Genomic DNA, 24,913 nt, shown 5'->3' on the forward strand with positions numbered 1-24,913 from the left:
AAAATTAAAGATGGTCCATAGTCTTAACTTTTATCAATCTTACACATCAGCCTTTACACAAAATACCCGACTGTAGGTCCTAGACTCATCTCTTTAAAGTGCTTGGACCAATTGGTCTTCGTAATACTTACAAAAATCCCTGTTTTGAACCCTTATCCATCTATTACATATATATTTCATTTTTCCAATCATTAAAAAACAATTTATAAGACTTAGGTAATAATTAGTGTAAATTATACAATACAACAAAAATGGACCAAACTAAGAAAGTTATAGTTAGTCAATCTGACTGATTTTGTTATTTCTAGAGTAAAACGGTAGACTATACATTTGATACATTAAAATCGAAGTGATCATTTGAAATTTTAGCACTTTAGATTATTTTTTAAGTTACGAAATAAAATTGCCACAGACATGATCTATGTTCGTATTTGATGGGTAGAAATTGAGCTACATCGAACATACTTTGCTATATCTACAGTAATATAAACAGGAATGAGAACCATGAATAACAAACGCTTACACGACACTTAATGGACAACATTTCATTTTCTTTACCCTATATTTTTATTAGCTATTCGGAAAGTTTTTAAAAAATTAGAGGACCCGTATTTTTTTATTTTGTATATACATGAATTTTTGCATGTTATTTTTAACTTTAAAGTTAATTATTTTAAAACCGGAAGTGACGTCACATATTAGGCTCAATTTTTATTTTTGTCTATTGCCATAGTCTCGAAAAAAAACATAAATGACACTGACAAGTGACATTTAAACTTTGTTTACATACCAACCAACAAATGGGTCATTTTCAAATGACTTTGATATTTCTGATGATACTAAAGTACTTATCATGTAAAAAAATAAGCAGAAGCATTTTTCAGAAGCATTTTTTCAGCTGTGTAGGCGGTGGCATGCTCTGGGACATATTATATAGCGGTCATCTCTTAATAAGTACTAACCATTTTATATGATAAATAAAAAAAATAGTCAGAAAGTGTCAGAACAGAATTTATGAAAATGACCCAAATAAACAACAACGTCACGATAAAACGTCAACGTCAATCATAAATGAAGTGACAGTTATTTTGTTTTTAAATCTGTAGGCTTTGATCATCAAAATGCATCGCACCTGATGCATGACGTCATCAGCACTTTTTTACTATTTTATGATTTTCTCGAAAATGATACATCCAAAAAACACAAAAACATTTTTTTTGTGGCCTTTAGAGCTAAATCTCCAAATGGTTTTCGATTTATAGCAGCTTTAGTTTTTTGAAATGTTGTCCATTACGAGTAATACAATAAACTCTTTAAAAATTACTTATTATTGACACTGTTCCGATCACTAAGTTCCGTTAGTTCTTGGAAATCCCATTTGGCACAGTATTTATTGGCACAGCCGTTTATTTCCACTTTTTTCTTACTAATCTCAAGCTCTCAGTCTCCTTCTGAAAATAAAAGAAACCAAAATAAGACAAAAAGAAAATGTGTTACTTTTGGGGTTACCAGAAGAACCGATACACGGTAACTGAAAGTACACGACAGGGCCTCTGAATCCATTGTAAATTAAAAAATGCATTTAGTTATCACTGCTCGCGCGGTGTCAAACCTCCCTGTGATGGTCTCCAATGGCTCGCAGCGGCGCTGTGCAATCCATGTCCTTTTTTTACATACAAAGTGGCGCCTCTAGCGGAAACTTTAGGGACTAAGTGAGCGAGCGCGGGGTGAAGACGAAGAAATTTGCGCTTTAGAGCGTGCAACAATCTCTTACATACAAAGTGGTGCCTCCAGCGGCAACTTTCGGAACTAAATTTCAAAATGGCGTCTTCACGTTTGACAACAATCGCCGTATCCACCTGTTAAGTGAGCGAGCGCGGGGTGAAGACGTGCACGAGCGAGTCCCAGCCGCAGTCGGCGAGCTGGTGCGGCCGCAGCGGGCTCCAGTCCAGCCCGTACGTGAACTCGCTGTGGTGGCGGATGGTTTCTAGAGGCTCGCAACCGCGTTTTAGGTCCCATATCCTGGGGGTAGTGAGGTTTGGTTAGCAGTTAGAAAATTTGCCTAAAAGTGGGACGCACTTGGTTGAAAGCCTTGTTTTTTATGTGTTGTTGTGTTTAATCGCCTTATAAATGAGGCTTGGCTGAATCTTACACAGCTAGGTACTATGGAACTGGTATAACGCGCTAAGATAAAGAAACAATAATGAAAATGAAGGAAAGAGAATAATAGAGACAGTCCGTCATTCCTATTCGTCCGTTTATCATTTTAGTATTGCTTCTATATAACTGTGTTTTAAGCTTATAGATAAATAGAAACGGATGATGACAAATGGATTACCTCGTGGTGAAGTCGTAAGATACAGCCGCTATCACTGAAGGAGCGTGTGGAGAGAACTGTACCCGTCTGACCGCACACTCGCAACCTGAAACAGAAGTACAATACGGTTTACTACAAATACTGTCTGCGTTTACTTAAAGAGTTGGACCCCAGAGAAAGTTTTTTACTTCTTAAAATAATAAAACTAAAGCTAACTCCATCTTTTATTAAAATAAGACAACAACTTCTAACACTTGTTAAGCGATGGCAACACAAACTCTAAGTACTTCATCATTCCACCAATAGATGGCGTAATTTGAGAAAATGTTACTTTTAATATGTGCTAGGGTAGCATTTAAATTTTTCGTAAGTAGACATCATGAAAGAAGAAAATGACGGCACACCAATGGAATCTTGCGGTTATGACTCATTCCATCTCCAGTATTGAAGAGGCCTATGTTCTGCAGTGCATTATTACGGGCTGTGCGTTTTCGTTCACCCCCACACAGAATAGAATATAATACCGACTATACTGTATTCATTCTTATTTGGCGAAAAGGGTAAACAATCTTTGTGTGTCTTTTTGATTAAAATACTATTAAACAAATAAACTACGGCCAAAATAAATGGTTTAATTACGAAATCAATCATTTTTGCTTGTAAGTATTTCATTTATCATTAAGTTTTAATTTATAATTTAGTTTTTAAATTAATTCAAATAAAAAGACACTCAAAGATTGCTCAAAATCTAAGACAAGTAAGAAAAAAAATACATTATAGAAGTGCAATATTACCTTTGAGTGTGAACATGGGCGAGGTGAGGCGGCGCAGGTCCCAGCCGCGGACGAGCCCGTCCGAGCCCGCCGTGGCCAGAGCGTGCGACTCCGTGCGGCTCCAGTCACATGACAGCACCTGTCAGTGGAAATTGACGTTAGTTTCAAATAAAACTTAGTAATACTGAGGTACTGATACGTTATTATGTAGAATAGTAAAGTCACGTGACCAAAAATTTTCTATGGAAAATGAATATTTTTTTTCGCGAATTTTGAAATTCTGATTTCAGTTTCGGGCTTAGATATACCATGCTGCACATGCTGATTTCGGCTTAGTATACCCTTTTTGCAACACCCTATATTTGCGGCCAAGGCAAATGTTCGCTCTTCTCCTATTGCCATTAGCCATTTTTATATTGTTTCTTTATCTGTAAATAAATCTACAGGGTGTTAACTTGATTGCGTTGGAGCGGGAAATGGTAGATACAGCTGATGATACTGAACACGATAAGACATTAAAAAAGGTATTTTATTTGCTTTAAGCTGACCAACATAAAACAGTTTTATTTAGTACATTTTAAAATTTCATAGTCACCCTATTCATGTTTAGGTACGTTTGACAGAATGACCATGAACTTGAAAGCCAAGGTCAAGGCCAAAAAATTCAAAGCCAAGGTCAATAAAAAAGTATGCGTGCATCAGCACCACACTTGGAGCCACATCGTCAAGGTACCTACCGAGATTTTGGGTACTCAAAGTACCTAATCCATTGAAGACATTTCATTTTACTCCATAAGTATCACTTTATTGATACACAATTATCTTTTATGAATACAGAACAGTTTCATTTTATGCTTCATAACATAGGTCACACGTATTCACAGCACAGCATAACATAAAACGAGATGAGGAACAAGGCTTGGTAATCAAAAGATAGAATTGTAGGTACCTTTTCCCTTTTAGGTAATAATTGTAAAAAATGATTGTAAACAAGTAAACAACAATGACTGACTGACAGACAAGATCCACAGAGAAGGTAATGACTATCATAAATACTCGATGGTTATGATACGCGAGATTGTTATTATTCTACTGGTATTCAAAGTGAGGCCATACTTATTATGAGGATTTCCGTACTATTCGGCATCAAAGACGTCTCAATCGCAAGTACACAACACAAATCGAGATGAGCGAGTGTAAGTAAACCAATTCGTCATTGAAGTAGACCCTGTTATCATCCTGTTATGCATTGTGGTCTTTTATCTTTAGCTGCGTACAGACCGGCCAAACGAACGCCAACGAACGGGTTTTGTTGACCTTCGTTGCTCAATCTGCCCCTGTATTATGTATGATAAATGTCCATCGGTGGGCGTTCGTTGGGCCGGTCTGTACGCACCTTTAGGTAATAAAAGCAAAATAAAACGTGGTGAGTATCAAGGGTGAATACTAACCGCTTACCTTATTCTGAGTAAAAAGGTTTAATTATTGTTCTGAGCTCCTAGAAAGTCATAAATTATATTCTGTACGATCTATCAAACTTTATGCACATCAGCTGTTTAATTGTTGATTAGTATGTCATTAATTACCATGAATAATTTCAATTTTATTTAATAATTGTTATTACCTACTGTGTAATTAATTACAATCATAGTTACATCAAATAAATTATGAAAAAAGAAGTTGATAACAAATTTACAGTGTGTGCTCTTTTGCAATCGAATGTCTCATTGGTTATGTATTTGTGTAGGGTGACCATGTTTTTGATTAAGGTAAAACTTTCCACTTTACTTTAGACTTTAAACATAAATATTCGAGATTCTGATGTTTTTTTTTCTTAGAAACGTGCTTGGTTAGACTAATACTAACCCCCATTTCCCGCTCAAACGCATTCTAGTTAACACCCTGTATAATACACTCATAAGCAATGAAAAATTTCAGTGACATAATATAACGCTTTCATTGGACGCTTTGGCAGCGTTCCCACTACGCCGGACCGGCAGATCTGCCGAAAACCTGACACCGGACAGAGTGTTCACATTACATCGGATCCCGGAAGAAATTCAGACAGTCCTCAGTTGAATTTGGACCTGCGCGCACAATCGAGGGGAGCACGAGCGGGGCGAGCGGGGGACAGATACCGGCACAAACTCGTTCACATTACTCCGGGCCCGGTCGTTCTACCGGCAATTCGTAGTGACAAAACGTTCGGTAGAAATGCCGGGCTCGGCAAAAATGCCGGACCCGGGATAATGTGAATAGCTTCATATAAATTGTACAGCCACTAGCTCTTCCGGCAGATTTACCGGCGCGGCAGATCTGCCGGTCCGGCGTAGTGGGAACGCTGCCTTTCATTGGACGGTCGAATGGGGTACGATTCCCGGCTGTAGCAGATATTTGTTTAAAGACAGATATTTGTACTCGGGTCTTGGTTTTTGATATTAATATTTAGTATCTATCTATGTATGTATTTGTGTAAATATATCAGCTGTAGGGTATCGGAACCCATAACACAGGCTCTGCTTAGGGGTCGGATGGCCGTGTGTGAGATGTCCACATATTATCATTGCTTGGCAGTGTAATAGGTACATTACCTCAGCATCGTGCGCCTTGACGGCGGCGGCGGGGCGCGCCGGGTCGCCGCAGCTCCACAGCTTGAGGTGCCCGTCCCCGGAGACCGACGCGAACGTGGCGCCCGAGTGCGGGGAGAACGCCGCCGTGTACACCAGTTGAGAGTGACCCGCGAACGTGGAGATGCACGCTTCGGATTCCGGGTCCCACTGGAATGGTTGGGTGGGTGTGGGTTAGTAAAGAAAGAAAGACACAAAGATGACATACAGTAAGAAGCAGATTTTCGAGACTTTTCGGTTCGGGTTCAAGCTCACTTAGGTTACGTTGCTACGACCTTAGGCCATAGGCCACAATGTAAGTAAGCATTACCCTTGGTGTAGTTCTAATCAAGCAAAAGAAAATAAATTTAGGTTCATAGGTTCTCGTTCTAATGATAATTCAGTCATGAAACTTTAGCGAGCCGCGTAACCCATATTGCAACACTATCATACAGCAGCTATAGACCCCCACTCACCAGCTTAACACTAGTATCCCAGCTGGCGCTCAGCAGATGCGCCCTAGGCCAGTCCACGGAGCACACCTCGCTACAATGACCGCGCAACACTAGCTCCACATCACCATGTTCGCCGCGTAACCCACCCCGCAACGCTACAGCTAAAGACCCCCACTCACCAGCTTAACACTAGTATCCCAGCTAGCGCTCAGCAGATGCGCCCTCGGCCAGTCCACAGAGCACACCTCACTGCAGTGGCCTCGCAACACCCGCAGCGGCGCCGCACACCCGGCCCGCCACACCACCACCGCGCCGTCGCCCGCGCCGCACGCCGCGTAGCCCTCAGTCGTGCCTGACCATGTCTGTGGAGCAATTAGTCCTGCATTACTATAAAGCTTTAAAAAAACATACAGACGAATTGAGAACCTCTTCCTTTTTTCGAAGTCGGTTAAAAAGAGATAATTTTGGCAATGACACCAAAAATGATGAATGCTAATCGGTTGAATCCCGTGAAATAAGATGCAATAAAAATCTAATGTGTGGCATGCGAATATCGCGACTAGGTAATAATACAAAAGAATAAAAGTGGGGCCAAAATATTGTGTTAAATCAAGCAGTGCAATGACTCCTTTCGATTTGTATGTATTTCCTCTGTCTATAATTCTAACGGTAGGATATTCCCTGTTCAAGAATTCAACAGCAAGGTATATAAGTCACATCATACAATGTAACCAGTCAGCAGTATGCTATCAATCAAAACAATCAAGACAGAAACATTGCAAGCCCTACTAAAATCCAACTAGAATATTCCTATAAGACCCCGATTACACAAAGTCGAATGCCTAATCTACTTGTAGCTCACATTGCGCCGTGCGACCCAACGCCAAGACATTTCAAGCTGAAAATCCTTCAAGGCACATCTATAAATAAAACGCATGATTGAGTAAGCCTGTTAGGTGGTGATGCAAGTGTGTTTGCGCACGTAAGCAGTGTGTGGGGCTTCCGATCAATGTGGCCTGTCTACTTTGTACTGTGGGAATGTCCCTGTATAATTTGAAATGGCTGGCTTCTGTTGTTTACTCACTTTACTGAGAATGAAAAGCAATTATGAAGTTTTCATTTTTCCTGTAGTTAGGTAGTTATACCCGAGATAGTCATTTTTTACTTGTACAATAACAGGACACAGTTTACAAAGCAAGATTCTCACAAATTGTTACAAAAGGTGGCCTTAAGCGGCTGCCCAGACAAGAGAATGAATACTTGAGCTGAACTAGGTTTTGTCACAGTGGTTAGGGAACAGGGCACACCAGTCCAGACATGTTAGTAAGGTATCATTGACATGTCACTCGGGGCGACCCCTTTTGTGCATACCTGTAAGATCATGTATGAGCATACTCAAATGTATCCATTATGCATATATGTATATCTTAATTATGTCTTCTTGTGGTTCTAACAAAGCTCTCTCAAATGAAACCTTTGTGCATATTCCCTTAAGGCTAAAGTTCCTTCCTATGCTTAGACCATTTCCCACCATGCTGATCTATTGTGGGTTGCTAGGTTTACACATTAGATTTAGAGATTTGCTCACAATGTTTCTATTCTAAGTAAGAGTTTATGCTATACAAAAACATCATAAACAATGTAGGTGGTACATGGATTCATAATAACTTATTGGTAAATGTCACTAACGGTATTTGATTCTGATCTCTGTTAGGTATAGCATCTGTTTTTCATCTCTGTTATGTGTTTACAGGCAAATAATATTTATTCTGAAACAATAACTTATTTATTTTAGTAAGTACCATTATTTAATTAACAATAGAAGTAGATGATTTTATTCACTGTATGATTTACATAAATTATTGTTACAATCTATTACTTGGTCTTTTGTCCTAATAATTACCCAAATAAATAAATTATTTATTTATCTTATAAGAATGATATACTTACTTAAGTTCTGCATTATTTAATGAGCAACCAATCAAAAAATGTATCTTACCACATCAAACAGCCCATCACTCCATTCCAACTTCTGTAGTTCCAGTATTGTGGCTCCATCGGGCGCTAGTTCCAAAAAGAACAAGGTGCCGCCCCCTGCGAGTCCGTAGTACTGGCTCGTAGCCACCGCTAGCATATCCGGCCGGGTCCGGGAGAATTTGACTGCATACCCATGCCGACCAGGGGTCAGGAATGTAGGCATGCTGATGGTGTAACTAAAATCAGAGTAAAAAAGGTAAAGTCCCTACAAGTAGTCGAACAACCTTAACCTAGTAATCTATCCGACTATTCAGCTTGTGTTTAGTCTGGTATTATCAGTTAGTTAGACAGCAATTTCAGAAATTTACACGTGTGTAGGTGTGTTCGTACTCATAGGGCTTCGTAACAAATTAAGAAAGCAAAAATACCTATTGTTTGGGTACGAAGTCGAATCAATCAATGAAGCCTACAATAATAGGAAGTACGTACGTTCAATGAAGAAACAGTCACAGATAACAACTTCACTGATTAAACATGATTTAGTTGGAAATTCCACTTCACGTTTAATTCAATATTCTTATTAGTTCAGCATTAAAATCTTATTTATTTTTCGGATTTAGTGAAGGGTTAGAATGAAACGTCAATGTCATAAATGTGTCAAAAACGTCATCCGTCAAATAAGGACCAAGGAGCAAGCAAGGATTCGGGGTGGATTCGAGCCTGACGCGGGAAAATCCTTAGAATAAAGACTTCTCCTTTTTAAACTCACTTTTGAATAAAAATCTTTGGTACAGCTTCATCTGTTTTTATTAAGTATAATAAAATCATGCGTCGAAGCATGACTTGCGAGCCCGAGGTAATGTACGAGATGGTAAAATAGCTGAAAGAAGGTGACTTAGGGGTAGGTAATTCTGAACAATATTCTATGACATGGCTAGGATGACCAGCTGAGCATTCTGGTTGCTTTAATAAAATTAAGGAGGTAGGTAGAGAAGACCGAGCCTGTACCAATCTCATTGAGATCAAGCAGGACAGGACTAGTAGAATATAGTGACCAAGTAAGTATGTAGGTACACTACACACAGGAGCACTCTCTGTCCTATCATTTTCGAATACGGACTCGATTGGAGAGAGCTACGACTAGTTACGACGTGAAGGACCAACTGATGTTATAAGTACATAATATACCTGTCCAATATGTCCATCATAAAGCATGGATGCCATGGATCAATAAAAATAACTTTTCATCATCACCAGATTATAAGCTTATGTACTTACCTATACTAACTGAACTTGATGGTCTTACCCTGGGATCGAATCACATAAGAAGTTCTTTAGGTATCTACCTACTAAGATGATGAAAAAAATAGTTAAACATAAGTACTATAACTTACCTACCTACCTAGTTAGGTCAATAATTATGTACTTACTTACCAAGACCAACCAAACTTAACTCATCTTGAAATTCTTGAAACTAAGCTGCGCATTATAATAGTTACTTTATTGGCCTCTCCTATACCACAATAGGTACTTTCCCTGGCATTGACTTAAATTATTACTTTGTTCCGTGGACTTCTTCAGCCACCATCTACCAGGTATCTGTCTAAGGTCTCTTGTCCATTGAACCTACTCCACTTGGGTTGTCCTACTTCACGGTTGCCAGTTCCTATAGTCTTTCCTCAAAACTCATCACCCTATATTTGACCTAACACTAATATCATACGAATATTATTTTCTAAGACCAATGTCACAAAGTTGGTGTATGAGACATCAATTCAAGCACTTATGCGTCACACCACCGATAAGTAATCCAATAAGCGACACTACGTTTAATCTTATTAGACAGTTATTCCATTCTGCAAGAAACCTCACATGTTCACCCTTATAAAAGAAAATATTTCCTGGCATCCATCATTTGTGGTGAAGGTTCTAAAACAATAGCACCTCAAATCTTCACACTCTATCACCTGCTACCCTACACCTAAATTCATTTCGGCCTATTCCTCTAAACTTCCTAAATCTCCAAGCAATCAAGATGGTTGTCGCGGTGAAAGTTTTTAAGAAGACCACCCCCAATGGAAAAGTGACGGTTTACCTCGGCAAACGCGACTTCATTGATCACGTGGATTACTGCGACCCTGTCGATGGAGTGGTGGTTGTCGACCCCGAATACCTGAAAGGAAGGAAAGTTTTCAGTCAGGTACAAAAGTGCAGTGAATGTTGGTGTCGTTGTGTTCTCAACAGTGCAGTGATATTAATCACGTCTTTTTGTGCAGCTCGTTACCAACTACCGCTATGGTAGGGAGGAGGATGAAGTGATGGGAGTGAAGTTCTCCAAGGAGATGGTGATCGGGAACGAGCAAGTGGTTCCGTTGGTCAACGCCAAGATGGAATTGACACCGGTGCAGGAGAAGCTCCTCAAGAAACTTGGACCCAACGCCTACCCCTTTACCTTCAACTTCCCTGAAATGGCCCCTAGCTCGGTAAATTATATCATATCTTTAATGGAATGATGAGTTCAACAATAGTTTAAAACTTTAACGTTCACATTTGTCCCGTAGGTTACTCTTCAACCATCCGAAGAGGACCAAGGAAAGCCCATGGGAGTGGACTACTGCGTCCGAACGTTCGTAGCTGAAAACGAAGACCAAAAGAGCCACAAGCGTAGCTCCGTAACTCTTGCCATCAAGAAGGTATGTCATTTACTTTATCAACTAACAAAGCTAACTTTATAAAGTTCGCCATTAATTAATGATTAATTTCTTCCACAGCTGCAACACGCTCCGGCTTCTCGCGGCCGCCGCCTGCCGAGCTCCCTCGTGAGCAAGGGTTTCACCTTCAGCAACGGGAAGATCAACCTGGAGGTGACCCTGGACAGGGAGATCTACTACCATGGCGAGAAACTAGCAGCCAATGTGATCGTCTCCAACAACTCCCGGAAGTCGGTCCGCAACATCCGCTGCATGGTGGTGCAGCACGTCGAGATCACCATGATCAACTCGCAGTTCAGCCGCCATGTTGCCTCGCTGGAGAGCCGCGAGGGCTGCCCCATCACCCCCGGAGCCAGCCTCTCCAAGACCTTCTACTTGGTCCCATTGTCTCGCACTAACAAGGACATACGAGGTTGGTTCTGACTTCTGAACCACCCCATTTCACTTTAACATGTTATGCCTCCTCACCCACTCATGTTTGATTATTTTCCCAGGCGTGGCTCTGGACGGGCACCTGAAGGAAGACGACGTGAACTTGGCCAGCTCCACCCTGGTATCCGAGGGCAAGTGCCCGGCTGACGCCATCGGTATCGTCATTTCTTACTCCGTCCGTGTCAAGCTGAACTGTGGCACTCTCGGCGGAGAGCTCGTTACTGATGTGCCCTTCAAGCTACTGCACCCGGCTGAAGGTAATGGAAATGGTCCTTAAGGTATCCCCATCCCGGAAACGATTGAGGAACATTTTATTCACAGATAATGGTTGTTTTAGGGACTGTGGAGCGTCAGCGCTTCAATGCCATGAAGAAGATGCAGTCGATCGAGAGACATCGCTACGAGAACTCTCTCTACACCAACGAGGAGGAAGACAACATCGTGTTTGAGGACTTCGCTCGCCTCAGGATGAACGAGCCCGAATAAACAATTGACAACAACCAAAAAAAAACGTAAAAACAATCTAAAAAAGTACAAAAATATTGCATAATCAAAGAGTTTATATTTATGTATAGAATTAACCATGCCTTGAAAATTGTAATCGGGATATAAAGTTTTCCTTTTATACACGGCTGATAATGATATTCTTATTCAAATTAGGTAGATTTATTTTATCATAATCTATAAATATTTTCTTATTTATTTTATAAATAATAATATGTACTCACTGTGCCAAAATTATCTACAGCTTCCAGCTATTTATAATACATTAAAATTACACCTGAAAAATGTTTTTCACTTTGTAACCCTTGAAAAATTCACTTTCCAAAACTTTGAAGATTCTTTAAATTATCGAGAAGTTACCACTAGAACACCCTGTCTTGTACTGACTAGAAACTAAGATGCAATTTATTTCGTGTCCTTCATAGGTATATTTGCATATGAATCTATTGTACCTGCTCCAGTAATAGGGGCGCAACGTCCCTCTAGATATTTTAATACGCCCCTTTCTAATATTATTTTTGAAGACCCGCACCTCATACTTGCGTCTTTTGTGTAAAGGTGTTATTGTTTTGAGAACGATAATACAATAGATTTTGATAAGATGAGTTAAAATTAAAAATCTTTCTGATAGGTATTCTTATGTAGGTACCTAGTGCACCTCCTGAGTTCCTATAAATATTAGGTACCTATCTCGTTTTTATTATCAGTGTGTAAAAAAAAAATATTGTTGGGTGTCTGTATATTGGAAATACTTAAAAAATAAATACTGATGAAAACTATACTTTTAGATGACCACATAAATACGTGGCTGATAAATCTAACCCATACATACATATTATTTGAACTTCGTTAAATTCCTATCAAGCTCATTGGGGAGTACTTATAGGGGTGGCTGATTAGCTCTTTCTCAGCGACTGCTCTCATAGTTATACCTACCTCTACGTTTCAGAGAATAACAACTTTACGGTTTCAAGGTATAATAACTATCTATAACATTTTTGCAATACAATTAAGAAAAATAGAGGAAAGGTACATATGCATAACCCAATAAACTTACCTACTAGGTACATGAACTTATACCGAGGTATGTAGGTACTTACCATAACGGAACTCCGCGTCTCTTTCTCTTTTCAGAACCTATCTAACCTATGTAGACAGGTAGGTTTGCATTTTGCAGATATCCTTACTTATAAAAAAATCGTTAGTAACGTTTAAAATAATGGGTCATCAAAATTTTCCCAGGCCAAATCTGGTCAAACTTGTTTTGGACAATGGACTAGGAAGACACCACTGTCCTAGTTAGCCCCTTGTCTTTAGGTCGTCTTTTCGCGACCCTTTCCGTCCAAAAACCAGTTTGACCACATGCATCGCCATGTGGGAAAGGATAGTTCAGAAATGACCCTTTATTTGCATGAACTGAGGGTGCTATTGTCTGATTTGAACCCTGAATAGAAACTAGGAAGTCACAGGTGTAAAGAAACCTTTTTATGTGCGAACTGTCTTCTAAAATTCATTGAAATGGTTCGCAAAAATCCGGTGAGTCGGAAGGGATAATGGACAATAGTGTTCTCATGATTGAAAGTGGTCAGACTGGTTTGTCCAAAGTCCCGGCTTTACAAAAAGGGTGGACACCTTTTGACCGAAACAGTCTTGAGAAAGTGGTAGGACGTGACAGCGGTTATTTTGCAAGGATTATAAAATGTGGGAACCGGCTAAGAGAATCAAAACTTGCGGAAGTGCAATAAAATAAAATGAACTTAGGTACATTTAAGTAATATTAAAAAGTTTTAGGTTTCCTGATGGCGAGATGGCAAGGTTTTCCTACGGTTTTCATAATGTTGTTCTACAGAAAAAGTATATAGAGCCGAAGACTTTGTAATAATAAAAAAAACCTAGGTATATGTTTTACATGCAATAAGTACTATGTTTCCATCTGACCTGCATTATCTAATGACTTAAAAGATTTTATCAATCAAATTCAATCCATAAAAAAGCTTATTATCAGAGAATAGCAATTATTGGATAATTTATTTAGCCTTACAAGAAAATACTAACCGAACTCTTGAAAAAACTCCGTTCCTCATCATTTTTGCTCAAAGCGGTCCTTTATTTTTTATCTCGGCTCGTGCGCACTTTGCATCTCCTTTGTTATTGTCAGGATAAACATTTAGGGAGATGCGGATGGTCGGTAGCTGGAAGAATACGTCCCCTAATATCACACTTATGGTCCAGGCACATAGTGGTTTAAGCGAAAATATTTGCATCGCACCTGTATTGTATGATCTTTTTATTGACTTATCAAAACCATCGTAGGTATAGGTAGTGTAACTGTTACATAAATTAATAATATTGATTCGTGTTTGTTGGGGCCGGAAGATGTTTTGGATGTCATGGATTCCTTGTCTATGTTTAGAAAATGTATCTTCATTGACGAGATAAACGATCCCCCGCTACGTTTGATTAATGATTAGGATATGAGATACTTAGACAGAAATTTAGGAGATAAACATTTGTTTTACGGAATTTTATCTTTATGTAAGTAATAGGTACGTACTTACTGACAGCAAATAGTTTTACAGGATGTCTAATGCCTATCCAACTTAGTACCTAAGTAGTAGGTAAGGTACCTGTTTCTATGTATTATTTATATTTTTATATTATCTACATAAAACCAATTTGGTAGGTATGTCTCATCTCATAACACCTTACCTACTGTATCACTTATATATATATATATATATATATATATATATATATATATATTTTAAATTGCAAATAAATACTTACCTTGAGAAGACTTCAAAAACGAAGAACTCATAAAAAGATATAAACGAAGATCCCGTATCTTATCGTAACGGTTGAAAGCGGAAACAATTGTTGTTAAAAAGTGAGTGTCCTTTGTCCAAAAACCAGTTCCAACGCACAGACCGTTAGACGTGGGAAGTTGGGATGATCACGATCGTGACCCTTGATTCGTTTCTTTATTTTAACGCATTTTTGGGACAAATGAATATTCATAAACACTGAACAGACTAGCATAACTAACTATAATTGTACCTATTGATCAGATAGTGGAGGGATTTACGAGTACCTAGTGTTAAGTTAACTAGGTAGGTACTTATTATTAATAGTAAGGTGAGAGGTCAAAAGGTCCCTTGGAGAGAGATCGCCAGGTTTTTAGAGATATGACCTTAGAACTGGCTCTTACATTAGTCTTTCTTGGGTACCCAGTAGGTTTCCATTAATGATATTCGCCAGATCTCCCCCGCCAGAGCTTTGTAGTTTTTATTCCATTTCTATTATTTATTCTTAGAATAATGCAGTTAAAATTGTATGAGTGTGGGCTTTGTGGGATATCGAATATATTTAAATTTATATGTAAGTATATCGACGACCACACTAAAACAAATCCAAAATCTAATTGGTTTCCTGGTAGAAAATTCATGGCAAAGCCGGTGTATGATCTAAGAAGGCCATTTTATTGTCAACATAAATAACTTTTGCTTTACATAACTAAACATTGCATTGCACTTAGAGAGATCGTGTCAAGGAAGATAGTCCGTTGAACCCAAGTGCATTGCCATGTTTCCTGCTCTACGCGAGTGGATTAACTGGTTACAAAACCTTAGGTTAGCTCTGACAAACTCACTTTCCATGAGAATCACGTTTCAGACTGTTTACCTTACCTGTGATTATAACTAAGCATAGCCTATCTATATAAACATCGTATCTCATAATTGTTTTAGATAGATTTTGTGACTCTTTGACTGGAAACTAAATTGCATTATTTAATACCATTAAAATAAAAAAAAAACACTCAATATCTAAAACCAAATTTTTATATAAATTAATAAATAAAAGATAACAATTCCTTAGAAACTAGGTAACTATCGTTAAGAACTTTCTTACTAATATACCATTATTATTCTACTAATTATAGTTATTAGCCCGTAGAGGCTGCAACACGTAGGCTTGACCCGTGCTTCTATCCACAATGTGCCCAGTAGATGGATCCAGGAAGAGCCTAGGAGGAGCAGAGGCGGCTGTCAGCTCGGGATTATACTGTCTCACCCCGGCACCGGTTGCGTAGGGGACGTATGGGGCCTTTGGTCTATTTGGTACATTAGGAAATGATTCTTCTAAGGAAGGTTTTTTAACTTCTTTCGTATCTTCAATATTATCGTCGACATTGATTTTTAGTTTGTTTCCTATATTTTGTTTGTGTTCCTTTGGTTGTTCTGTAACTTCTTCATTATTAGACTCGTCGTGGACATATTTGGGTGTGGTTTTTGCTATATTTTGAGTTTTCCTTTCTTTGTGGTTGCGAGGTCTGTAAACTCGCTGGGTCTCTGGTTTATGTTCCTCTTGATATTCTTGCGGCTTTCTATCTACTCTTAGCCTTGGTTGAGCTCGTTTATTTCTACCACTCTCATCGTACACTGACTTGGAGGACTTTTCTGGATCGTAGGCATCATCACTGTTGTAGGTTGGTAACTGTTCGCTTGGCTCATCGTATGGGTCACTGGCTTCAGGGTGGTATGAACCATCATCGTCGGAGCTATGTTCATAAGATTCATGGTCATGATCATGATCATTGTCATTGTTATGTCCAGCGTGGTTCAAATCCCAGTAATGTTCACCATAACCACCTTTTTTGTCTCCCCATCGAACCTGTAATCATCACACATATTAGGTCCTTGAAATATGAATTAAGTACGAAGGAAGTAGTTATTAGTAATAGTCCAGCATGGTTTCCCGGAAGAAAGAAGTAAGGCAAATAGAATAGAGAAGGATGAAAAAAAGAGAGGTTAATCTAGTTAAAAAAATAATTATGATCATTCTGTATATAAAGTGGTACCGGTAATGTAATGTAAAAAGAAGACAATTATTAAATAGTTATTTCTGGTTATTGTTAGGAAATTAAAAAGAAGCAGCAGCCGTACTTTGGCAGAGAACAGTCCCGTGGAAGGCCTGGCGCGCTCGTGCCGCTCCGTGAAGTGTCTGTCACTGCCCTGCCGGTGTCCCTGGTCATAGTCCTCGTGCGTGGGCGCATGCATATACCTTCAGCCAAGCCAAGCAAGCGAGACAGAGAAAGAAATAGGAGAAATTAGCGCAAGAAGGAGACAAAGCGAACGGGATAGTTACTTTTCCCATATCCCTGTGGTTCTTAAAATCTTTCCTCTCATACCGCTGCTCCCAGTTGTGGGGGTCCTCGCAGACGTGACCGAACTCTAGCTTGTGGGGGCTCAACTGAACTGAGAAAAAATCCCTATAAAATAAGTATAGTTTTTGTATTTGCTGCCAGTAAAGGTTTTTTACCTTGGTCGAGATACGTGATCGATTCAGGGTTTTCACCACAAAAATAATAGTGTGTAAAAAGTTTGATGTGTCTGTTTCTGGCATCGTAGGTATTATACATTGTAGAGATTGACTTATTATTTCAAAACAGTTGCTTAATTATTGTTTTTAGGATAACTTTGCATAGCATATACCTAATGCACTTTAATGTGATTGATTATGTACCAAAATTTCTAATTCTCCTTGAAGCCACTTTAATAATAAACACGGTATGACTCACTGGAAAAACTTAGCCTGAGCTTCCACAGTTTTCGGTCCCGGTGGTGGATTTTGTGCAGAAACTGCAGTGATGCTGCTCCACCACGCTGGCCCGATTTGAAGGGCCAAAAGCCACCATGCCAACGTCTGGAAATGTAATAATTTCATTGTTGTTTAACACTTTTGAGTTGTTTGAAGGATGCTAATTTCTGAGCCCTGTTTCGCATTGCAACACTCAAGGGACGACCATAACTTTATCCTTTGCGATTATTTTCTGTATGTAGGTGTCAGACCGTAATCCTTATAATTTAACTTGTACACAAACTGACTTTTTTCGTATCGTGTTGAAACTTTCCGTTTAAATACCGGGATGATAATGAAATAATCCGTTATCTTTATCACTGCAGGCTCTCACAAGTATTCACACCAAACATATCTTATTAGATATTTATCACCGTGCACATTGTGTAGCTACATACATAGGTAGAATAATCAATAACTAAATTTAAACAAAAAAAAATTTCGAAACAAAAAGGACGTTATCTTATAATTATCACATTTAGATCTAATAATTATCACATTTAGATAATCACCGTTAAGTTAACAATGCGTAGTGACATCTCGGGTCTATCACAGTTGGTGACGAAAGCCGGTGACCGTTACTTTATTTATACTGACCGCAGTGATAGCGATTTTCCCAGTGGTCACCAACCATTTAGAGCAGACGAAATTCTCCGGTCGGATATTTACAGAAGTTAAATGTTTCAACTTACTTTGCTGCTCTAAATAAATACGCACTAGGCTTCATATTTCATAAACTGTATAATATAATGTATTAATCATAAATATCAGGCATAATATTTTGAAAAATCGACGCTTAAATTTTTGGAATAAACTGAAAAAAATATAGAATCTGCGGAATAATTCTGATACTGTCATTTTGGGACAGTGACAGCCATATATTTTTTCCATTTTATTTGACTATGAAAAATCTGCTTTGAATTTCGCAGCTAGTTGAGTACTTCTGGAAAATCAAATCCATCGATGAAAGAACGTATCTTGCCACTGGCGCCCATTTTTGAACCTGTTTGTCTAATGTATTTGTTTTTTTTTAATGTTTTCCGGTAATATAGTGTCTGGGTGTACCTAAGCATAGTTAATTACCCTGTAATATTTTATATTTGCAAATTATTTACTTTTTTATTTAAACACTAAACGTTGCAAAAAAGTGCATTCTAACATATACATACATAAATATATAGGTAGAGACAGATATTTGCTCGAACACGGTCAAGTTTTTTTCGTACGTAAGTGGGTACCTTGGATGAATAAGTACAGCACATGTAGGTAGGACACAACAACACAACATGGAGGAGGCCTGTACCCTGCAGTGGGTTGACATAGGCTGATGATGATGATGATGATAATGATGTAGGTACCGTAAAAAAAACCATCAAACATTCTATCAATATAGTAATTATTATGCAAGTGGCATATTAAATTCTTAGTTACGAATATTATTATTTTCCTTTTCTTCAGTTAAGTCATCATAGTATTACGTAAAATTTGTCATTCACTGCTACAATAGGCAATAAAAATACTATAAAATACCTTTGCAGTTTTAATTAGTAATTAAACTGGGACTACGCAATCGCAACTGTCGAATTTAGGGTTTAAGTGTAGGGTGACAATAGAACGATCGCGCTTGGAAGGTTAATAAATTTTGATTTCCGATGTGAATAATTAGAAGTTCAAAATGTCAATCTAGTTCAAGCCAATCATGGCAATTATATTTTTATTTTATTACTAAGTAATTTAAAGCTGTGTTTGTTTGACGGATAAGGCCTATCGTCCCCTTATTCGAGAGGCCATGGGTATAGTATAGATAAAATATAGGTATAGTTGATTCAATAAAAAAAATCACGAAACATACGTGAGCAAAGACCGCCCCTACGTTAAAGTCTAGCCCCTAAAATCCAGTATAAGAAACCAACATCATCGTCACCCTAAAAGTAAGTAATTAGAGCACAGCAATGATTATAGAATGACGGAGTGAAAACAAGTGCATCCAATCCGCGCTCAGCCGCCATGTAATGAGAATAGACGTAATCGATGTAATGACCAATTGTTGAGTAAGTACTCTTTTTACCCCGAGGGCTAAGGAGGGTAGTAATAAGTATAAGTGTAGTACGAGTAATGGTAGTGGGAAAGGTTGCACAAATTTTATCATAATTAATGCTTTTAATGCAAAAATATGAATGAAATCTCAGATTTATTTGTTTTAGGATTAGTAAACTTTTTTTGCGATACATTGTTTATAAAATGTGTAAGTATATAGTAGGTATATAGGTTTAAGATAAAAATACATGTAAACGAAATTGTATAATTTTTTTTATTATGTTTTGATTTCAGTCTAGAACTTACTTTTATGGGCAACGCGTTGATGTCTAATGTATGGAAAAGTCATTGGAGTGCTTTTATTGACTTTATAATTTTTGATCAATGATTTTTTGAATTACGTAGGTACCATGTTTGTCTCATTGTTACACAATTATTATTATATGTAATTTCTTATTGCCTATATCAATACATGTAAACTTTAATTTAATTATGTTTGCAGTAACAATAAACTGCAACACAGACCGTAACTCTGTATGGGATTGGAAAGTATGTCAGTCCGGCGTGTGCCGGAGCAGACCCAGCTGTTCAATACCTCATATCGATCACGAAGCCAAACTGTAACAATAACCACAGGGTCTGGCACAAGCCATGGTCAGGTTACGTTTATTTTTATATCGAATATAAGACTAGCTGATCCCGCGAGCTTCGATTTTGCCTTAATTTTCCCATGGTAACTCTGCGATAAAAAGAAGCCTATGTGTTAATCCAGGGTGTCGGCTAACTCCATAGCAAATTTCATTAAAATATTTTCAGCAGTTTTGACGTGAAGAAGTAACAAACATACACTCACAAACCTTCGCCTTTATAATATTAGTTGGATAAATACAGCCAATGAAATGCGATCATATATTTTTGGAATGAAATTATATCTGTGAAATTATATCGCTTGCATCATTCAAAACTCTGCTGAATAAACATTTATATTAGCCAGAATAATATTTATTTATTATATATTTAATAGTATGTATATATTCAAGTATATAAGTATGTTTTATGTCTATACCTATTACTAGGTATAGATTAGGTGTTATAATATTATTTTCCTGTAAGTATGTATAAGTTATGTTTGTAATCTTTTTGCACTCTCTTTACACACTCCGAGGTAGTCTGGAAGAAATTACTCTTAGTAATAAGGCCGCCAATTGTACCATCTATGTTGTGTATTTCCTCGTGTAATTTCTGTGTTTGTGTGCAATAAAGAATTATCTATCTATCTATCTTCTCATCAGCAAATCAAAGTATTATACTGAGCAATATTCAGTCATAAAATTACACATCGCTAAATTTTGTCACTCACACCACAGATTAGGCAGATATAAAGCGAACTTAAACTTTACCTACGAGTCGTATCTGTACAATAAAATTGGACTTCGTGGACTAGCCGGGGGCCACGGCAATCGAACGCTGTTTATGTCATAGTCCGGGAGTCTACTGAGTCCATGACATACACGACTGGCGAGCAATAGAAAAGTTCCACCAGCCATGGCCGTTCCATATGTCACTGGAACATTTTCATTGCTCGTGGGTGTAGCTGACTATCTATGTAACCTGTTTATAAAATATGATGTAAGAATTGTAGAATTATACAAATATAGTAGTAATAATAGGAAGATTATAGAATAACAAACTTAAGGAATTGTTTAACCCTTTAGGGAGCTGTGAAGTTACTTTAAACTTTGACCGATTGTAATAATTTAGTGTTTTCATGTCCCATATTTGGTAATTCTATATTTATAAGTGAACTTATATTTATAAATTTATTTCGTATTCCTGCACTACGATCTGCTAAAGTCGGATCACGCGCCCATGCAGACAAAGAAACCAGGTCAAAATCATGGAAACTATCGCTTGTAGATACTTGTGCACAACAATAATAACTAAACACGAATCTGGGATGAAAATAAAATCGTGAATTGCAAGTTGGATAGTGAACTTGATATTTTATTTATTGAAAGTATTTAAAGATTATTTTTTTTCCATTAATATCAGATAAGTACATATATATTATTATCTAGATATTTGTAGCTTGAAGGGGTCATCACTATAACCACGAAGGGGTATCACTATAATCACGCACAAATACCTTTATTTTCTTTATGTAAAAATATTATATTCATCAAGACTTAGTGCTGTAGTATACCAAATAAAGTGACACATGTAGTCACTATGTTATTGTAATAATTTACAATCAAATATACGAACAACTTAGTACATTCCACATAACTGTAACATACGAATTTTCTACTACTAATCTGTTTAGCAAAATCCATAATATAATTGCAATAAGACCGAATATAGGAAAAGCCCAAGTTACTAAGATCAATGGCCAGCATCTCAGGCGAGCGAGCAAGCGGTCGAGCGGAAAAGCAATAGAAAGTGTTTAAAATTTGTTTTCTTCCTGCATTTATAAATAACAGACCTGACATCTGTGGCGCCATTGGTGATTTAGAGTGCTGACAAGGCGGTGCAAGGGACAGTTTAAAATTTTCGTTATAATGCAACTTTATACCTTGGTAAGTGACAGCCCCCTATTTTTATTATGTATCGTTTAACTTAATTTATCAGCTTTATGGGCTACTAGCTGTTCCCGCGCGCTTCGCTTCGCCTTAAAAAGTTTTCCTGTGGGAATTCCGGGATAAAAAGTACCCTATGTTCTTTCCCAGGGTCTATACCATATGTATACCAAATTTCATTCAAATCCGTTCAGTAGTTTTGGCGTGAAAGAGTAACAGACAGACAGACACAGTTACTTTCGCATTTATAATATTAGTTAGGATGTATAGTCAGGCATAACGGCTGTTACTCAAATACATTTACATAAGTAACTCATCTCGTCATCACAATTTTAAAAGCCCTTGTTGCGCCCTGCACTTGTGAATAATTCATAAATGTTATTAGCATAATTTTGTACTTCATTACAGTTGACCTTGGCATATGCTGTTGTGACGGTGTCAGGATGGTCTTATTATCCCGTAAGAGGACCAATCAGAATAACCAGATTCGCAAGACCACCTCCTTATAGAATACCAGGTATGGAACTAACTTTACAGAAATTTAGGTTAGAACGTAAAATTACATAATTATAGTTAGTTTAGGCTGAATTCAAATTAGATGCATTCTTATTTAACAATATTTGTCAGTATTTGAAATCTAGTTGGATATTTGATCCTTATAAGATAGTATATTTAGCACACCACTTTAAACTAAACCTCTAAAACTCTGTAAGGTAAGGTGGTAATTTTACCAATACTTTGTTAAATATAGCATGAGCCCTATGACGTTTTATTGACGAACAAATGACAAATAAAAATGTACGGATTTTAGGTGTCATCGGGCCTTTACAATATTTTACAAAGTATAGTCTCATTATTTTGATGGAGATGTTTTGTGACTTTGACTTTGATTTGCTGGTCAAGTGGTTAGATAGCTGGCTCTGGTCCTCAATGTCCCCTCTTTTTCGAACTCTAGCTACTTACAGCAGATAAACACGTGTTTATATAATATTGCTTGTAACTTGTTACGATGAAATAAAATTCTATATCTCAAAATAACTATATTCATACAATTAAAACGCTATCTTACAGTGTACCACCACCGTCCCGCTCACCACCCGCACTTGGCACCTGTCGCTGAAATAGAGGAAGCGGAACCGGAAGCATGGCAGCAGCGGGAGAAGAGGAACCATCACGATGACTACGACTCCGATCATCATGACTACGATCACCACAGTGACCACGATGACAAAGGCGTCACCGGCCCCGTCCACACATTTGTGAAGACAGATAAAAACGCCAACTACAAATGGGGTGTGCGACATCATGTGGGGAATAAGTTTGCGTCCTAGAGTTCTGTTCAAGGGTCGTCAGTTGGTGACTTCACCCTTTTCGTCTTCTTGATTCTTGTTGGTGATATTATTGTCGTAGCCGCAGTGGGGGATTGATTGTTGAGTAGTTTTAAGTTTTTGTTGTTAGTTTAAGCATGTTTGATTTAAACCAAAGAGTCTTGTAAGTTTTGATAATAAATAAAACAATTAATGTTAAATACCCACTATTATGGCTTTGATTATCTTTCTTATCACGGCGGTATCATTATATTATTAACCTATTCCGAATACCTAATTCAGCAGATCACATCTGACAATTCGGACAATAAATTATGAATCAAATAAATAATAGGCAGCCCGCTACATACTTCTCGTAACACCTGTCACATGTCTTATCATAAAATTCTAATAATTATGCCACAGTTTGCTATTTTAAGAACACTCGACCTGTCTCACAGTTCTCCCAACATGACCTTACTTCGCATCTCCAAACTAATTACCCCATTACCGCGGCTGTTACATAAAGCCCAACAACAGCGGTTCGCAACGTGAGCCCCGGTTTTCCGGTCCACTATCTCTCGGCCACGCCCGGGTAGACAGTTTCGACACTCACATACCTACTGCATGCTCCACGCGGCCGCAATACCGTCTCACATGACTGGGCTTGGGTCACCAGGTTGCTGAAACAGTGGTAGATCTAGATACTTTTACCAAAGAGGTCTGCCTTGCTTTGTGAACAACCTCGTTTTGTGAGCGAGCTTAGACTGATTGATGGTCCTGATAACATCTGATCGTATTATAGCGCCAGATGCTGGTACTAACACCCTCACATAGAATAGAATAGAATAACTCCGGACGAAAAAATATGTAAGTAGGTAGGTATTAGGTAATCATCAATAATCATAGCAAAAAAATTGATTCTTGTTTTTCTTTCCTCAAGACCTTCGTCATCAACTCATGGCATCCACTATAAAATGCAGTGCCATTGATTTGCTTTCTAAGTCCTAACAGGATTTAGAAAAAAAATATGGTCCCATCTAGGCATCTAACCCAAGACTTCTCGATGTTGTCGCAAAGTTTCTAACTCTAGACTACACAGAGTCCTGATAAACAAATACATACAACTGCTTCCCGATACAATATTAACTTATACATTCATTATGTCTGCAAAGACCGTATTGAATAATACATGACCTGATTCTTGATAGGATTATCGGCAACTGGGTCACATGTTCGATATCAATTCGCAAAAGTGAAAGGGGTGAACTGAAACTGTATACGTTTCAAGATTTTAATACAAACTTTGAGCACCTTGACAATTACTTCTTCACAAAATTCAATAATTAGGTATCATCATCATCATCATCACCACTACCCATCACGTCCCCACTCGGATCTCCTTCCAATTAAGGAAGGGTTTTAGTCTTAGTCCACCACGCTGGCCTAGTGCGGGTTGGTGGACCCCAACACAAGCAAGCTTGAGTTAGGTAAGTCCTTATAAAGAATTTAAAATTACGATTATATAAACCTGAATGATAATTAATTATGCCAGTAGTAAAATTATCAGGCCTCTATGAG

The 24,913-nt window shown here is 38.0% G+C and overlaps 3 protein-coding genes across 5 annotated transcripts; 1 reads left to right on the plus strand and 2 right to left on the minus strand.

The window, feature by feature from the left end:
• Nucleotides 1-1,310: 1,310 nt before the first annotated feature.
• LOC105394186 (peroxisomal targeting signal 2 receptor) lies at nucleotides 1,311-8,761 on the minus strand. 2 transcript variants are annotated; one of them, XM_048629124.1, is made up of 8 exons: nucleotides 8,618-8,761; nucleotides 8,151-8,364; nucleotides 6,331-6,513; nucleotides 5,682-5,867; nucleotides 3,112-3,229; nucleotides 2,339-2,423; nucleotides 1,860-2,022; nucleotides 1,311-1,451 (listed from the first exon to the last, which is right to left on the minus strand). In XM_048629124.1, exons 2-7 carry the CDS (start codon nucleotides 8,349-8,351, stop codon nucleotides 1,863-1,865), a joined length of 933 nt encoding a protein of 310 aa, XP_048485081.1. In that variant the 5' UTR covers nucleotides 8,352-8,364; nucleotides 8,618-8,761; the 3' UTR covers nucleotides 1,311-1,451; nucleotides 1,860-1,862. The 2 variants fall into 2 exon arrangements, with proteins under 2 accessions (XP_048485081.1, XP_048485082.1); XM_048629125.1 differs by having other exon boundaries at nucleotides 8,557-8,761.
• Nucleotides 8,762-10,027: 1,266 nt separating this feature from the next.
• On the plus strand, nucleotides 10,028-12,060 carry LOC105394177 (arrestin homolog). The gene is made up of 6 exons (XM_011566022.3): nucleotides 10,028-10,328; nucleotides 10,405-10,611; nucleotides 10,690-10,821; nucleotides 10,900-11,251; nucleotides 11,334-11,528; nucleotides 11,609-12,060. Exons 1-6 carry the CDS (start codon nucleotides 10,164-10,166, stop codon nucleotides 11,755-11,757), a joined length of 1,200 nt encoding a protein of 399 aa, XP_011564324.1. The 5' UTR covers nucleotides 10,028-10,163; the 3' UTR covers nucleotides 11,758-12,060.
• Nucleotides 12,061-15,657: 3,597 nt separating this feature from the next.
• LOC105382767 (altered inheritance of mitochondria protein 21) lies at nucleotides 15,658-18,054 on the minus strand. 2 transcript variants are annotated; one of them, XM_038105733.2, is made up of 4 exons: nucleotides 17,925-18,054; nucleotides 17,354-17,478; nucleotides 16,719-16,836; nucleotides 15,658-16,446 (listed from the first exon to the last, which is right to left on the minus strand). In XM_038105733.2, the coding sequence occupies exons 1-4, from the start codon at nucleotides 17,949-17,951 to the stop codon at nucleotides 15,706-15,708; spliced, it is 1,011 nt and encodes a 336-aa protein (XP_037961661.2). In that variant the 5' UTR covers nucleotides 17,952-18,054; the 3' UTR covers nucleotides 15,658-15,705. The 2 variants fall into 2 exon arrangements, with proteins under 2 accessions (XP_037961661.2, XP_011551005.3); XM_011552703.3 differs by lacking the exon at nucleotides 16,719-16,836 and adding an exon at nucleotides 16,921-17,044.
• Between the last annotated feature and the right edge of the window lie 6,859 nt (nucleotides 18,055-24,913).

This window comes from Plutella xylostella, chromosome 22 (assembly GCF_932276165.1).
Source record: "Plutella xylostella chromosome 22, ilPluXylo3.1, whole genome shotgun sequence".
In the NCBI taxonomy this organism is placed as follows: Eukaryota; Metazoa; Arthropoda; class Insecta; order Lepidoptera; family Plutellidae; genus Plutella; species Plutella xylostella.

Coding starts and splice junctions, on each gene's coding strand:
- LOC105382767 (XM_011552703.3), bottom strand. CDS start 17,951: ATGTCACTACGCATTGTTAACTTAACG. Junction 17,045..17,353: donor GCTCAGGCTAAGTTTTTCCA/GTGAGTCATACC, acceptor CTTATTTTATAG/GGATTTTTTCTCAGTTCAGT. Junction 16,447..16,920: donor ACCACAGGGATATGGGAAAA/GTAACTATCCCG, acceptor TGATGATTACAG/GTTCGATGGGGAGACAAAAA.
- LOC105394177 (XM_011566022.3), top strand. CDS start 10,164: ATGGTTGTCGCGGTGAAAGTTTTTAAGAAGACCACCCCCAATGGAAAA. Junction 10,329..10,404: donor GAAGGAAAGTTTTCAGTCAG/GTACAAAAGTGC, acceptor CTTTTTGTGCAG/CTCGTTACCAACTACCGCTA. Junction 10,612..10,689: donor CTGAAATGGCCCCTAGCTCG/GTAAATTATATC, acceptor TTTGTCCCGTAG/GTTACTCTTCAACCATCCGA.
- LOC105394186 (XM_048629124.1), bottom strand. CDS start 8,351: ATGCCTACATTCCTGACCCCTGGTCGGCATGGGTATGCAGTCAAATTC. Junction 5,868..6,330: donor GGGATACTAGTGTTAAGCTG/GTGAGTGGGGGT, acceptor CAACCATTCCAG/TGGGACCCGGAATCCGAAGC. Junction 2,023..2,338: donor TCTTACGACTTCACCACGAG/GTAATCCATTTG, acceptor CACTACCCCCAG/GATATGGGACCTAAAACGCG.